At 34.8% G+C, this 13,520-nt stretch overlaps 1 protein-coding gene across 1 annotated transcript in view; it reads left to right on the top strand.

Moving 5' to 3' along the window:
• LOC146133706 (uncharacterized) overlaps positions 1-13,520 on the top strand; it is a 34,504-nt gene that overhangs the window by 18,805 nt on the left and 2,179 nt on the right. The window contains exons 20-43 of the mRNA XM_083397829.1: positions 25-85; positions 275-378; positions 727-803; positions 982-1,047; positions 1,200-1,269; positions 1,513-1,646; positions 2,499-2,609; positions 3,243-3,383; positions 3,746-3,810; positions 4,121-4,181; positions 4,321-4,370; positions 4,656-4,732; positions 6,771-6,875; positions 7,839-7,987; positions 8,462-8,608; positions 9,189-9,329; positions 9,861-10,086; positions 10,518-10,556; positions 10,680-10,777; positions 11,465-11,526; positions 11,804-11,921; positions 12,158-12,296; positions 12,641-12,771; positions 13,288-13,410. Coding sequence (XP_083253955.1) covers positions 25-85; positions 275-378; positions 727-803; positions 982-1,047; positions 1,200-1,269; positions 1,513-1,646; positions 2,499-2,609; positions 3,243-3,383; positions 3,746-3,810; positions 4,121-4,181; positions 4,321-4,370; positions 4,656-4,732; positions 6,771-6,875; positions 7,839-7,987; positions 8,462-8,608; positions 9,189-9,329; positions 9,861-10,086; positions 10,518-10,556; positions 10,680-10,777; positions 11,465-11,526; positions 11,804-11,921; positions 12,158-12,296; positions 12,641-12,771; positions 13,288-13,410 — 2,495 coding nt within the window. The remainder of the gene's footprint in view (positions 1-24; positions 86-274; positions 379-726; positions 804-981; positions 1,048-1,199; positions 1,270-1,512; positions 1,647-2,498; positions 2,610-3,242; positions 3,384-3,745; positions 3,811-4,120; positions 4,182-4,320; positions 4,371-4,655; positions 4,733-6,770; positions 6,876-7,838; positions 7,988-8,461; positions 8,609-9,188; positions 9,330-9,860; positions 10,087-10,517; positions 10,557-10,679; positions 10,778-11,464; positions 11,527-11,803; positions 11,922-12,157; positions 12,297-12,640; positions 12,772-13,287; positions 13,411-13,520) is intronic.

Here is a 13,520-nt window from a genome sequence, read left to right as displayed (position 1 = left end):
AATTCTGTTCTTGTTTTGTTTTAGAAATAATCTCCAAGCAAATGGCATTGAAACCTCATGGACACCCAAGCAAGACAAAAACAAAGTAACTCACTTTCGCCTTTGTTCGTTATATATTCATTAAAAACACTGCCTGCTAATATTTAGGCATTAATTCCAACATAAAAAACCTATATGCAGTGACAGTGATCTCTTAGTTGAACATACTTGGATTTTTTACTAGTATTGTTTAAAATGAAAGTATGAAAAAGGCTTAAACTACACATTGTTTCAGATGTGTATTTGAAAGGTTGCACGAAGATGCTCCTGCAGATAAATTAAGAAAGTGCTTTTCCCAACAGTTGGTTCTTTGGCTGACTTCAGATTGCACTTTTAAAGGTAGGCTTTGTGTTGTTGGAATTTAGTATTTTTGCTGTAATTTTTTCTGCGTTGGGACACTGTAAATAGCTTTTATTTTCTGTGCTTATTAAGTAAATGCATTACCATTACCATAAAGTCGCACTTGCATTCTCTATGTTCAGCATAACTCACCCTTGAATAGGTCGCTAAAACAGGGGAGCTGTTTTTTTTTATTTATATTCTCTATGAGTCTATGTTCTTTCTTCCAACTAATTTTACAATTGCTCTTTTTTTCTTTTGTAACTGTTATGAAAAAAGCTTTTTCTCAAAGTTGGTGTATTCAAATCTGTAAGTTTTGTTTGAACTTTAAATAATGCTTGTTTGTAGCATCTGATGCAGTGAATCAACAAATAAATTGGTCTTCATGTCAACTTTCTACAGCTGTCCTTACCTCTTACGAATATGTAAGTGTCATCATTAAACGTACATTGCGACCGTTAATTGATTAAATGTAATTTGAAATTTTGATTTGAACCAAATTTGTGTACTATAGTCAATAGTCATGGTGAATATTTTTTGGCAAAAACATTTGCTAAGTTTTCATAAAACATTATATTTAGGCTTTATGTTGAATTTGAACAGATTATAAAAGGAATTGGACCTGACGATACTGTTACGTTGCTCCATAAAACTGTCGCCAAAAGAGAGGTAAATAAACCTATTAGCATCAAAACATTGACGATATGTGCTAATTGGAAATTCTTCCAAATACTCGTTTAAAACAAACTTTTTAATAGTAAAACGGCTGGTCTGAGGAAAACTAAAGAACTAACAAATGTGAAACATATTTTTTTACCAAGGTAAACTGGAAACGCCTTCTTACTGTCGTGTCTTCATTGCTTGTTACCTTTCCTCATCTAAACTTTGAAGGTAAGTAATTGACAATAGAAGGTTTAAAAAGTTTCAAAAAGTTTTTTGTAAAAATGACTGCACCACTATTATCCAAAATTGCATGTAAACACTTTTTTTTTTAAATGACTAAGGGCTAGTTAAATTTTTTGCATTTTAAGAGAAAAAACGCAAAAAAATATAAAATAAAATATTCATCATAAAATAACGAATTTTCATGATATATTTGTTAATTTGATAATGTTTAATTTATTGTAACGTCAGGCATGATTCGGCACGAGCTTTGTGCGGGATTTGAAAGTTCAAGTCTGGAACATTTAATTGTCGGTCTATTGTTCGCAAGACAATGCTCTTTGGAAGGCGCCCACCTATTCCCGTCCTACACCGAATGGTTTCAGGTAATACTTGGCATTTAAACATAACATGTGAACAACTTGACGAGAAAAGTATATTTTTTGTTTGTAAAGAAATAATATGTTAGATCAGGGGTTCTTAAACTGGGGTCCATGTACCCCTTGGGGTCCGTGAACTAATTTCAGGGGGTCCATGAAGGCCAAATTGAAATATTAGTGTACGTTTAAAAAGTAATCAAATTAAAAAAAAAGTTTAATTTAAAATAAAACGTTTTACCACTAAATGTTAGACTCCTTTTTACTTAAATCATCAGCACATTTCTGACATGCTATTTGATTGTGACGTCAATTTATGGCGTCATTTTTAATAATTTCTTGCCTACAGGGGTCCACATGAAGCAAAAAATAATTTTAGGGGTCCGCGGTGAAAAAAGGTTAAGAACCCCTGTGTTAGATGTAATAATGAACGTTTCACGTGGTAGAAATGTGAAGCCCATAGTGAAATAGGTTAGAATTTAAAAGTTTCGAATCTCTTCATTCGTGCTCTCTTTATTCATTTTCAACATCTGTTCTGGAAATGAGTAAATATTTTTTGAAACGTTCAAAATGCTACCTACTTCTATATAGGCTTTATACTATTCGTACTACATATAACTTAAACCTACAGCCATTATGCTTCAAAATAAACGTTTTGTTTGTAGCTTCAATCAAAATCTGTTTTCAGTTTTATTTACATTATGCTCCAAAGTGTATTCATTTGGTTGTCCGTTAGAACTAAATATGTTAAAAAACATAGAATGAAAAGTCTTAGAAATATTTAAAAGGTGACAACTTTCGCTAAATATAAGAAATTAAAGTTTTTAGAAAAAGTGTTTTACTTCGTTTTTTTTTTTGCAGCGCACTTTTGGTGGAAGTGACGTAACAATGGGTCACTCACCCCCCGGATTTCGATTTCTGATCAAACTTTTAACCGACCTTGTCCCTTGTGAGCCAGCGCAGTTCTTAAGGGTAAGATTTAAAAAAAATAAACCAAATTTCTAATTTACATCCTTAAGACTACGCGTTGTATTTCATGTAGAGCCAATAGCACGCGTTTTTGTGAGGTTCTTAGGGTGATATTTCTATAAATAAATAAATAAAATATTTTTTATTAATGTTTTTTAACCTAAATAAAGAAAGTATTATCCTTAAATTATTTTTTTGCAAACTTCAATAAAACTTCGACTTTGCACCCATAACAATACAGGTGGAGAAACAAAGTCAATCTTTAAGTCTTTGAATGTCTTTAGTTTTATTTACATATTCAAAAGTCTTTTGAAAAATCCTATGTTTTTTAAAAGCCTTCAAATATCTTTGAATTTATTTTATGTCTGCTTTAGGTTATGTATTTTGAAAGTGCCTTGAAACAAAAACAATTAAAAATTAAATTTTGTAATTGTTGCCATGGCATTTAAACTGTCTTGTTTTGTTTTTCAAATTTTCTTTGAAAAGTTCTTGAAAAAGTTTTTTTATAAAATTGTGTGACCACCCTGTAAAAGTAAATTTTAACAAACCCAAAAGGTACATTACAATTATAGTAACATTTTGCGACAGAATATTCTTTTGCGACGGATACATATTCACAGTATTCGGCTTTTCCAGGTGCACGTCTTAAGGCCCCCTCATCCACCAAACGCGACTTGTCGGGAGATATTGAGCGAGTATTTGTGCTTGGCTCGAGCAAGGTTATTTGAGCTGAAGCCAGCAGCAACTTGTACTCAAAGCGATCAAGCAGAAACACAGGTTATATGAGAAAAATGTGTAATTACGGGTGTAGTTGGGAAGGTAATTTTTTAAAAATAATGTTCATATTTAGTAATTAACTGTATAACGGTGAAATTTACCTGTATATAACCTTTTTAAATAACAAATTTGTGGACTACTTTTTGACTTAATTCACTACTAAAAGAGTCAAACTAATATATTAGAACATTGGAAAATTTTAGCAATTGCCGAAACCTAAACAAATTTAATTCAAAATAATGACTAATTTTAGTCTCACAAAACAATAAAGACTAATTGCTGATTTTTTTGGGCAGTTGCGAATTTCCTTCTTTTTATTTAATAAAAAAATGCATGTTATTTACCAGTTTAAAAATTTCCAGGTCAATGAACTTGTGGAAATATTCAGAAAAACCAACAAAGTGCCTCCGAAGATTCAGGAAATAAGGTTTACAAGTTTGTAAAACCATTATTAATCTTTGGAACATAATGGTTGGAGGTTGAAGTAATAGTTGGACGTAGTAAGAATATCAAAATTATGCCTAAACTTCTGTATGGGCTTTGGTATTCTTACTACCTCCATATTTGCTTTTCATTTTAACCAGTTGTATCCTATCGTTATTCTTCACCCACCGCTATATATTAAACGGTAATCAATTACCGAAAACTCCAGTTTATAATTTATTAAAGAAGAAACTTGTGTTTTATTCACTGACCTAATTTGATAATATAAAGTTGTCTTGTTTGGTATTTTCCAGCATTTTTCAACCGCACTTCTTCAACTCAGAATTTCTGCCCGCTTTATTGAGGCCAAGACCCGTAAGTGTTTTATTAACTAGAAAAATCTACTTAATATTAACAGTTCGAATGCGGAATTTTTAAGGCGCTTGTCGCTTTGTATATATTTTACAGATCTGCTTTTTTTCTCGTAACAAATGGTATTTTTGACATTTTTCAGCTTCCAGATGTGAAAGATGCAAAGATGAAGTTAATTGCCACACTAGTCAGGTAGGTTTTTTAACTTTCTTTTTTTAATTCTTTGTCCGTGCAATTGAAATCATTTACAATAAAGGCATAACATTGTTGTTACATTATGTAAAATGAAAAAACGTATTAAAAACGGGAAAAAAACGATGAAAAAACGTCTCGTTGAAACACAAAATTAAGCGCAAATAATTTTAAGGGATATTTAATTGAATTTAGTATTATTCGTTGCAAATGAATACGATTTAAATTTTTATGTGAAAATCACCCACAACAAACTAATTTATTTATTTTCTGTCTCGAATATAGCGTGGGAAAAATAAGCAAGGCGATGTACGAAAAATATGAATTAAGCTGCAAAGAAGAAATGGCTTTACTGGTGCAAGGTGAGCGTTACTTATTCAGCTCATTTTTAAATTTCATACAAAATTACAACTAAGAAATGTCCGATAATATCGGATCGGTGCCGATACCCGATGCCCAGTAGTAGTATCGGTACTTGTCCGATACTAGGGTGGTATCGGTACTTGTCCGGTACTAGGGTGGTATCGGTTCCTGTCCGATACTAGGGTGGTATCGGTTCTTGTCCGATACTAGGGTGGTATCGGTACTTGTCCGATACTAGAGTGGTATCGGTACTTGTCCGATACTAGGGTGGTATCGGTACTTGTCCAATACTAGGGTGGTATCGGTACTTGTCCGATACTAGGGTGGTATCGGTACTTGTCCGATACTAGGGTGGTATCGGTACTTGTCCGATACTAGGGTGGTATCGGTACTTGTCCGATACTAGGGTGGTATCGGTACTTGTCCAATACTAGGGTGGTATCGGTACTTGTCCGATACTAGGGTGGTATCGGTACTTGTCCGATACTAGGGTGGTATCGGTACTTGTCCGATACTAGGGTGGTATCGGTACTTGTCCGATACTAGGGTGGTATCGGTACTTGTCCGATACTAGAGTGGTATCGGTACTTGTCCGATACTAGGGTGGTATCGGTACTTGTCCGATACTAGAGTGGTATCGGTACTTGTCCGATACTAGGGTGGTATCGGTACTTGTCCGATACTAGAGTGGTATCGGTACTTGTCCGATACTAGGGTGGTATCGGTACTTGTCCGATACTAGGGTGGTATCGGTACTTGTCCGATACTAGGGTGGTATCGGTACTTGTCCGATACTAGGGTGGTATCGGTACTTGTCCGATACTAGGGTGGTATCGGTTCTTGTCCGATACTAGGGTGGTATCGGTACTTGTCCGATACTAGGGTGGTATCGGTACTTGTCCGATACTAGGGTGGTATCGGTTCTTGTCCGATACTAGGGTGGTATCGGTACTTGTCCGATACTAGAGTGGTATCGGTACTTGTCCGATACTAGGGTGGTATCGGTACTTGTCCGATACTAGGGTGGTATCGGTACTTGTCCGATACTAGGGTGGTATCGGTACTTGTCCGATACTAGGGTGGTATCGGTTCTTGTCCGATACTAGGGTGGTATCCGTACTTGTCCGATACTAGGGTGGTATCGGTACTTGTCCGATACTAGGGTGGTATCGGTACTTGTCCGATACTAGGGTGGTATCGTTACTTGTCCGATACTAGGGTGGTATCGGTACTTGTCCGATACTAGGGTGGTATCGGTACTTGTCCGATACTAGGGTGGTATCGGTACTTGTCCGATACTAGGGTGGTAAGATACCACTTTGATGTAAGAATTTCAAATAAGATTTGCTATTCAAAGCAGTGATTTATAAGTTGAAATGTCAATTTCGTCGAAGGTATTAAGTGATTTACTCGGCATTTCAATTTTGTCTATTTTATTGTTTGCGCGTAGAAATGACGTCATTTGGTATCGGATCGAATCGCGATACTTTTGGTTGGTATCGGGTATCGGAATTCTAATATCGGACATCCACAGCTCAATTTAATTTTGCATTTAAAGCAAGAAATTTAACCGGTCGCTATTTTTTGTATAAATAAACTGAACTTCACCAAGGTAACTTGCACCACATTGAATAAATTTATTGACTGTTTTACTTAATTAATTAGGGAAATAAAAATACTTTTTTAAAGTAACCAAGTTCCCAGATTCAGTTTGAGCCACATATTTATTAAGTAACATATTTCGTATACTTTGGAGCATAATGGTTGTAGGTTGTAGTAAGACGTAATTAGAATATCCAAGTCCATACAAAAGTAGGTACACTTTGAACGTTTCAAATAACTCTTTCTTCATTTTTAACGAATAAAGAGTTATTCGATCCGTTCAAAATGCTACCTACTTCTGTATGGGCTTTGATATTCTTATTTATATTTCGTATAATTCTTCAATATAAGTCCTGAATATCGTTTTTGAATGGCAAGGTGTCGGATATTTTGGCTCGTTTATTTAATGTACATTGACGTTTTAATATTATACAGATGCAATGGAAATCGACGATGAAGACGAAACATTTGACGAAAGTTTGTCGAGACTTCAACGCGAGTTGTCGAACTACTTGGAAAATCCGCTCGCGTCTGATCAATGTAAGTGGATTTGTTATTTGTTGTGTTGTAAATACAACAAATGGTGGAAGATACACATACATACATGTTCAACAACTGTGATCTAGCCCTTCTGCTGAAGCCACTTTTGACCAACGATCGTAGTGGCGAGACTCGCTCCTCTCTAATATAGGTGTTAACCATTGTGATCTGGCCCTTCTGAAGCTACTTTTTGACCAACGTGTACGTATCATTAGTGCACCGAAAGCCATCGCAGTTGCGTATGGTTGTTTCTCGACTCGCTCTTCTCTGAACCAGCATAGCTCAGTTCGTAGAGAAAATGGCCCGGTATGACCGGAGGTCGTGAGATCAAACCTCACCACAACCTAGTTGTTTTTCTAAGGATTAGAGTGAAATGAATCCAATTATTCCTTTCTACGTTATGGAGAATTGATGTGTATTGCTCCAGTTCCGTTTATTGTGACATTCTAATGATTTACCTACGGAAACATTTCGTAAGGGTGCCGCAATCTATTTTGGTATTTCTTTGGGGTACCGTATGACAGAGGTCGTGAGTTCGAACCTCACTGCAAGCTAGTTGTTTTTTTTTTATCCTGCCTTGCTTGCATCATTGATCGACAGATTCGGTGAATCGGTGTACTGTATAGTGTATATAACAAAAGGACAAAATGTGTATCAACTTTTCCATGCTCGTCTTAGAAATACGAACATAATTTAGATAAATTGACTATTGCAAAACTAATAAATAAGGAATATGGTGCACATGGTGTATAACAAACGTCTTTCTTGTTTTTTTAAACCAAAATTAAGTGCAAGCGTCTTCAATAACGATGTAGTATTGTTTTTTTTTAAGACAGGCTAAATCTCTGCATTGTGTTCCCTTAACTAGTTAGGTATTTTGAAATTTCTTAACGGGGTTTGTTTAGTTGCCTTATTATTCAAGTTGTCGTATTTTTTTTAACCCTCAAAACTATTTCCTTTCAGCACAACTCCAGCTCCTACATCGTCACCTGAGCGCCCTGCTACAAGACGACACTTCAATCGCGATTTGCGACGATCATGACGTCACAATGACGTCACCCGACAGCGTGGACGTGACGAAAGAAAGTCGGCTTTCGCCTGAAGCGACAAAAGTAGGAAAATAATCTTGTTGAAATATCGCAACTTGATTAACTAACAAGTCTTATTTAGTTAGGTTTGAGGGAAAAACTACATACGGGCAATTGAGATACGATTCCCGTCCTTTTATTGTTAAAGTTTTTATCGGAAAACATTTAGACGAAATTTTATGTTTTTACGTGTTTTTTTTAAGTTATACAAGTGCAGTTATTCTTAGTCCACGCAAGGTACTTTAAACATTAAATATCAAAGTTGTTCTTCTTTTAGAATATTTCACGCTAAATAATCAACAAAATAATACAACAAGCCTTATAGGTCAACAAATCCAAGCCTTTTTTGTATTGTTTTTTGATTTACTTAAATTGTGCATGTATTGATAGACATCCTAATACACCAACATATTTTTCAATCTATTTTAAAATCTTTTTCAGTATTTTAAATTTTTTTTCCGCAACCTCACAGCTTCTAATCTCAGGCACATTCTGCAGGTCGCCGATTGCATTGTGACGTCACTGAGATCGAATGCGGATTTCGTTTTAAACGACGCCGAAAAACTGGAGCGCTTGGTCGCGGTTCTGGGGAACCACCTCGCTCTCAAGCAAGCCTTGTGTTACCGGGCGATGGCGTTGCAAAGGGTATGACGTCATATACTATGACGTCATGTTTAAATATCTCTTTGTTACGTTACGTTTAATCACCTAGCGAAAACACAACATAGGAATTCAACTATAAAGTAGTAATATACGCCCTATATTTTTAACATTTGGGATTCGGTTTATTTATCATTTTGTGAATTTCTATTACTTATTATTTCATTAGGACGTATTGGAGAAAAAGTTATGAAGAGCGCTTTTAATAATGCACTTTTGATTGGCAATTTCATATTTGTAAAGAGTTTGCCTTGCCTTGTAGATAAATAATGACAATGACTTCTTAATATATGCAAAAAACTCCTTACAATGATCTAACTATTAAAGTCATTTTTTTGTCACTTGTGAAAGATGGTATTTAGTCTACAATCATGTTATCAAAAAACATTCGTATTTTTAAAATGATGATGCCATTATAGGTAAAATATATTTATATTTAAAAAAAAATCATAAATATATTTATATTTTATAGCTATTAAAATGACTGACTTTGATATGGTCAGATTTTCTGAAGAATGTTTTTTTTATGTTTTATTGTTAGTTTTTGCGATGTATTTCAATTCAGGAATCTTTATCGAATCAGCGCGGTCTTATCCTCATCATGTTGGGGACAATAGCGTCTTCTGATTGGTCGATCGCTTACCTGCCCAGCCAATCAGCTTGGACTGTTTATAATTTGGAAACGAGGTTCTGCGCGCCAAAAGAGGTAAAACCAAAATAATTTAAGATATGTACGTTTTTGTAAGGACAATCGACTGTTAAGCGAAAAAATGAAGGCATGTACATGTTTTAAGAGATTACCGCAACTTTAAATTTTATTTCTGCCAAAATCATGCGAAATATATGCAAAAGATTACTAGCAGCTGTGTTTTAACACAACTTAAATGATTTTACGCCATACGTATATTGAAACAATTGCAAAAATGCATTTTTCCGATTAACATATTTACATATATAACGTTTAAAAGTGAGTCAAAATGGAGAAAAATGATTTGAATTTCATCAAGATAAAGAAAAAATAATTTTCTTTAAGTACTTTATTTCCCAAAATTAGGTTAAGAACAAAACCAATAAATTAATATGTCTTATAGGTTATTTAAAAAAAACTTTTTTGTTTAAATTCGAACAGAAAGGCATGTAATCTACTTGTAAACTGCCGATATCTTTTATTGTTTCTGTAAAACTCTTTTTTAGATTTTTTTATTTCCTAATTTGAGTCTCAATGCACATCTTACAGGTCGCCCGTGAAATCCGCCATCTTGTATTTGCCGCTTTGCACAATCTCTTCAATCCTTCTGACTTCCTTAAATCTACTACTTTCCTTAACCTTTTCATTCGCGCACTGCTATCCATGCGGGAAATACCCGAGTTCGAGAACCGCGTCGGGCTCTTTACCGACCTCTACCGGGACGTTTTCTTCGCCGAAACGAGGCTAGCCGCAAGAGGGAGTGAGAGAGACAGCGGTAAGAAAGAAATGTTGTCAAAATGATTTTATTCTTCTTCAAAATTATTCCAAATCTTTATGTTATTGTAAACTTTATTCTTTTCGCTTTTTACATTTAAGTACTCCATTCTTTCTTTAAACAAACAATAAAAACTAGTTGGGACAGTAAGTTAAAATTGGCACAACAACAAATAAATGGAATGAAGTCATAAAATGAAGGAGGTCTGCGTAATTCTTGGTAAGCTGACACTAATAATACAGCTTGGTAACGGCCAACAAGGTTTTAAAACAAAATAATGAGTTATACTATCTGCTACTTTAACTTCAAGTTATTGATGCGATCCCTCTATGCGCCCAATACTGTTTCAGCTGTAAATGTCAGCCAGGATCATACACGTTTACTTGTGAAGCTCTAAAATATGCTAAACACATGATTTTTGATCTTTTTAGGCCCCCTAATTAAAAGACAGAAGCAAAATGAAGATACAGGTAAGAGTATATATAATATAATATAATTTGCCCGATACTTATATTGTTCCCGATAGCGATACCCGATATTTTAAAGATAAGCACCAACAATTGAATACAAGCAATGTCACGTAAATCTTTCAGTTTCGCCGCTAGATGTCGCACAACTGCTTGCTGAATCACGTGATCACCGCAAACGGCTCGAAGAATTTTTGAAAATTGAGAAACTCGACAAAATGCCGGTGAGAAGATAGACTTATTAAAATTGTTGGAATGCGTGTTTGCTTTTTTAAATATTGCAACTATGTTTTATTCAATTCCGAATTAGGAACAAAACGTGCCATTTAGATCAGCCTTTCTTAACCTGGGGTAAATTTACCCCAGGGGGTAAAATTCCTCGTTTAAGGGAATAAATGAGCTTTCAATCAAAATATCCACAACAGTTGACGGGACAAAAACATTGTTTCAGTTGTAGATATTGATAGCCTACTTTCCTAGTTCAGATTAACTGCTAATTCGAAGCTAGCCTAGTAGCCTATTGATTCTTTATCGTTTAGTGTCGGTAACGTTATGCTTCGCTAATTAATATTTTTTTAGTTTATTGGCAACATCCTTGTCTTTTAGTTACTTCCTTTGTCGAAGGGCAGCTGTCGCATTGAGTATAACTGGTGTAATTTGTTACTTTCGTATTATGATTGAACACCATTTTATAGATTGGGGGTAATTTTGATATTCATCTTTGTTAAAAGGGTAAAACATACAAAAAAGGTTAAGAACCCCTGATTTAAATGAATAATACTTACATAAAATTAATATCTGTTTCTTTAATTTACTCAGTTTTTTCAACTTTGGTTTTTATTTTTTGGTAAAGCAACAAAAATGGATAAAATTGGGTGGCACACTTCAAGTTAACGTTTGCTTTGTTTCAGATTACGGATTTCGCAGTTCGAGAATTACAATTTGCAGCTGACGAAGATTTCTTAAGCGAAAAGTGAGACATAATAACTCACATTAAAAATTTAACAAATTTAATCGATTTTGATACATATAATATTCTAAAAAGTGCAACACTCATCTATTTTTTTTGCCCTTTTATTTTGATTTTAATCTTCTCGTAACTCATTTTTCAGTCTGTTACTTTATATATTCTACAAAATACTTGTTTTCAGTAATATGAGCTGAGCTGAATGGTATTCGTCTAGAAATGAAATCAGGCCGAATCTTTGTAGTTAAAAGATTTTACAACAGATGCCATATTTATCTTTCAGCCAGAGGTCTTGCTTGTATTCTGAAATTTTCTACAACTGCTCTGTGACGTCATCACACCTGTGTGACGTCATGCACTTGATGTTCAACGGTTGGAGTACGTTCTGTGAGAATGGGAAGGTAGGTTGTGAATGGAGAAAACATGGATATTACGTCAGATATTAAATGCAGCCGTCATAAACTAGTGCTTAAGGCACATAACTATGAGAGGTGTCCGATAGCCGATATTTTAAACCAAAATTATAGCGACCCTATCCAAACAAACGAAATAGTTTAAATTTAAACGTTGAAGGGTACTTTCTCTCAGGTTTTTAGGTCGAAATTTTCTAAATTATCCTGTTTAATTTTTCTTTTAGCTGACAAACGCCTTTTGTCAATTTATCTGCGCCGAACTTTCGACACTAGTGGGAGCCCTCGAGGCTGACGTGTCGCCATCTGATTGGCTGATCGAATTCCTTTTGTCACGTCGAAACCAAATAGTAGAAAGTTTTGCTGGTAAGTTTAAATGAAATAATAGTTATCGAAATCTGAAAAACACATTTAGAAAACATGGTACTAAAAAAAACAAAAAAAAAAACAAGTACCCTCTCTAGTTATGAGCCTTTTAAAAATAAAAATTGATACAAGGTGATTTTTATAGAAAAAACTCCCTATAAATTACTATATCCGAATAAAAACTAATTGTTTTCAAGGTAAAACTAGTAATCTATAATCTTTTTTGTCAGTTACTGTAGCGATTGCAAAACAAGCATTTTTACATTAGGTCCTGATATTATGAGATTAAACTTACCTTACAAACAGAGAAATACCTCGTGTAATATAAAGCTTTTGATTTTTAGAAAACCTTTTGGTTTCGGATAACCTCTGTCGGGAGATGGCGGTAGAGGGCAGTCAACTCCTACTGCACTTGCCTTGTAATTTTCTTTACAGTACAATCTCTTACGATAGCGATGCCTACTCTGTTGACAAGGTAAATGTAAATTCCTCGAGGCCGTTAAACAATATTAATCTGATAAAACTGACGCATTTTTAAATATTTCCCATAATATTAGTTTTTTTGCGACTTTTTGAAAATGTATACATACAGCTATTATACCATGACGAGTGTTCTAATAAGGGTGAATATAGGTTACTCTATTAATTACTATGGATGGAATTATTCATTTCGCGTGAATGTTTGAAAAGTTCCGCAAAAAATTCCAGAAGATTGGTTAAGTTTTTGTTTAGTTTTATCTCCTCACTTTTCTAAAAGTCTCATTTGCTTGATAATAAATTGCAAAGCCAAAAAGGTCGAGTAAATCGACATCACCTTGATAAAGACGTTTCTATACGCTCAATCGCTCATGTATTCCAGCATCATTAAATGCGACTGAAATATATCTAAACCTCACTTATAAAATGTGTAACGCAATTATTATCATTCTGCGTTCCTAATCGTTACGAGCATTAATTAGAGCTCATTTGCTTTACTTGTTCATTTTTTTAGCTGAAGCCATTGATGACTTTCGTCGGCACGTTTTTCCGCCACAGCTTTTGGGGCGAGATTTCGCTGGGGAACCCCCAAACTTCTAAGCTGTTGACGTCACACCTCGTCACTGGCTTGCTTGAGGTACACAACGCGTACAAAGTAGTGGTTGATGACGTAGCTACGTGTAGTAACTAGAAATGTCCGATAGTATTGGATCGGAGCCGATAGCCGATGCCAAGTGGTAGTATCGG

Source organism: Ascidiella aspersa, chromosome 9, assembly GCF_963924565.1.
Source record: "Ascidiella aspersa chromosome 9, kaAscAspe10.2, whole genome shotgun sequence".
In the NCBI taxonomy this organism is placed as follows: domain Eukaryota; kingdom Metazoa; phylum Chordata; class Ascidiacea; order Phlebobranchia; family Ascidiidae; genus Ascidiella; species Ascidiella aspersa.
This window is presented reverse-complemented; position numbering and strand designations above follow the sequence as displayed.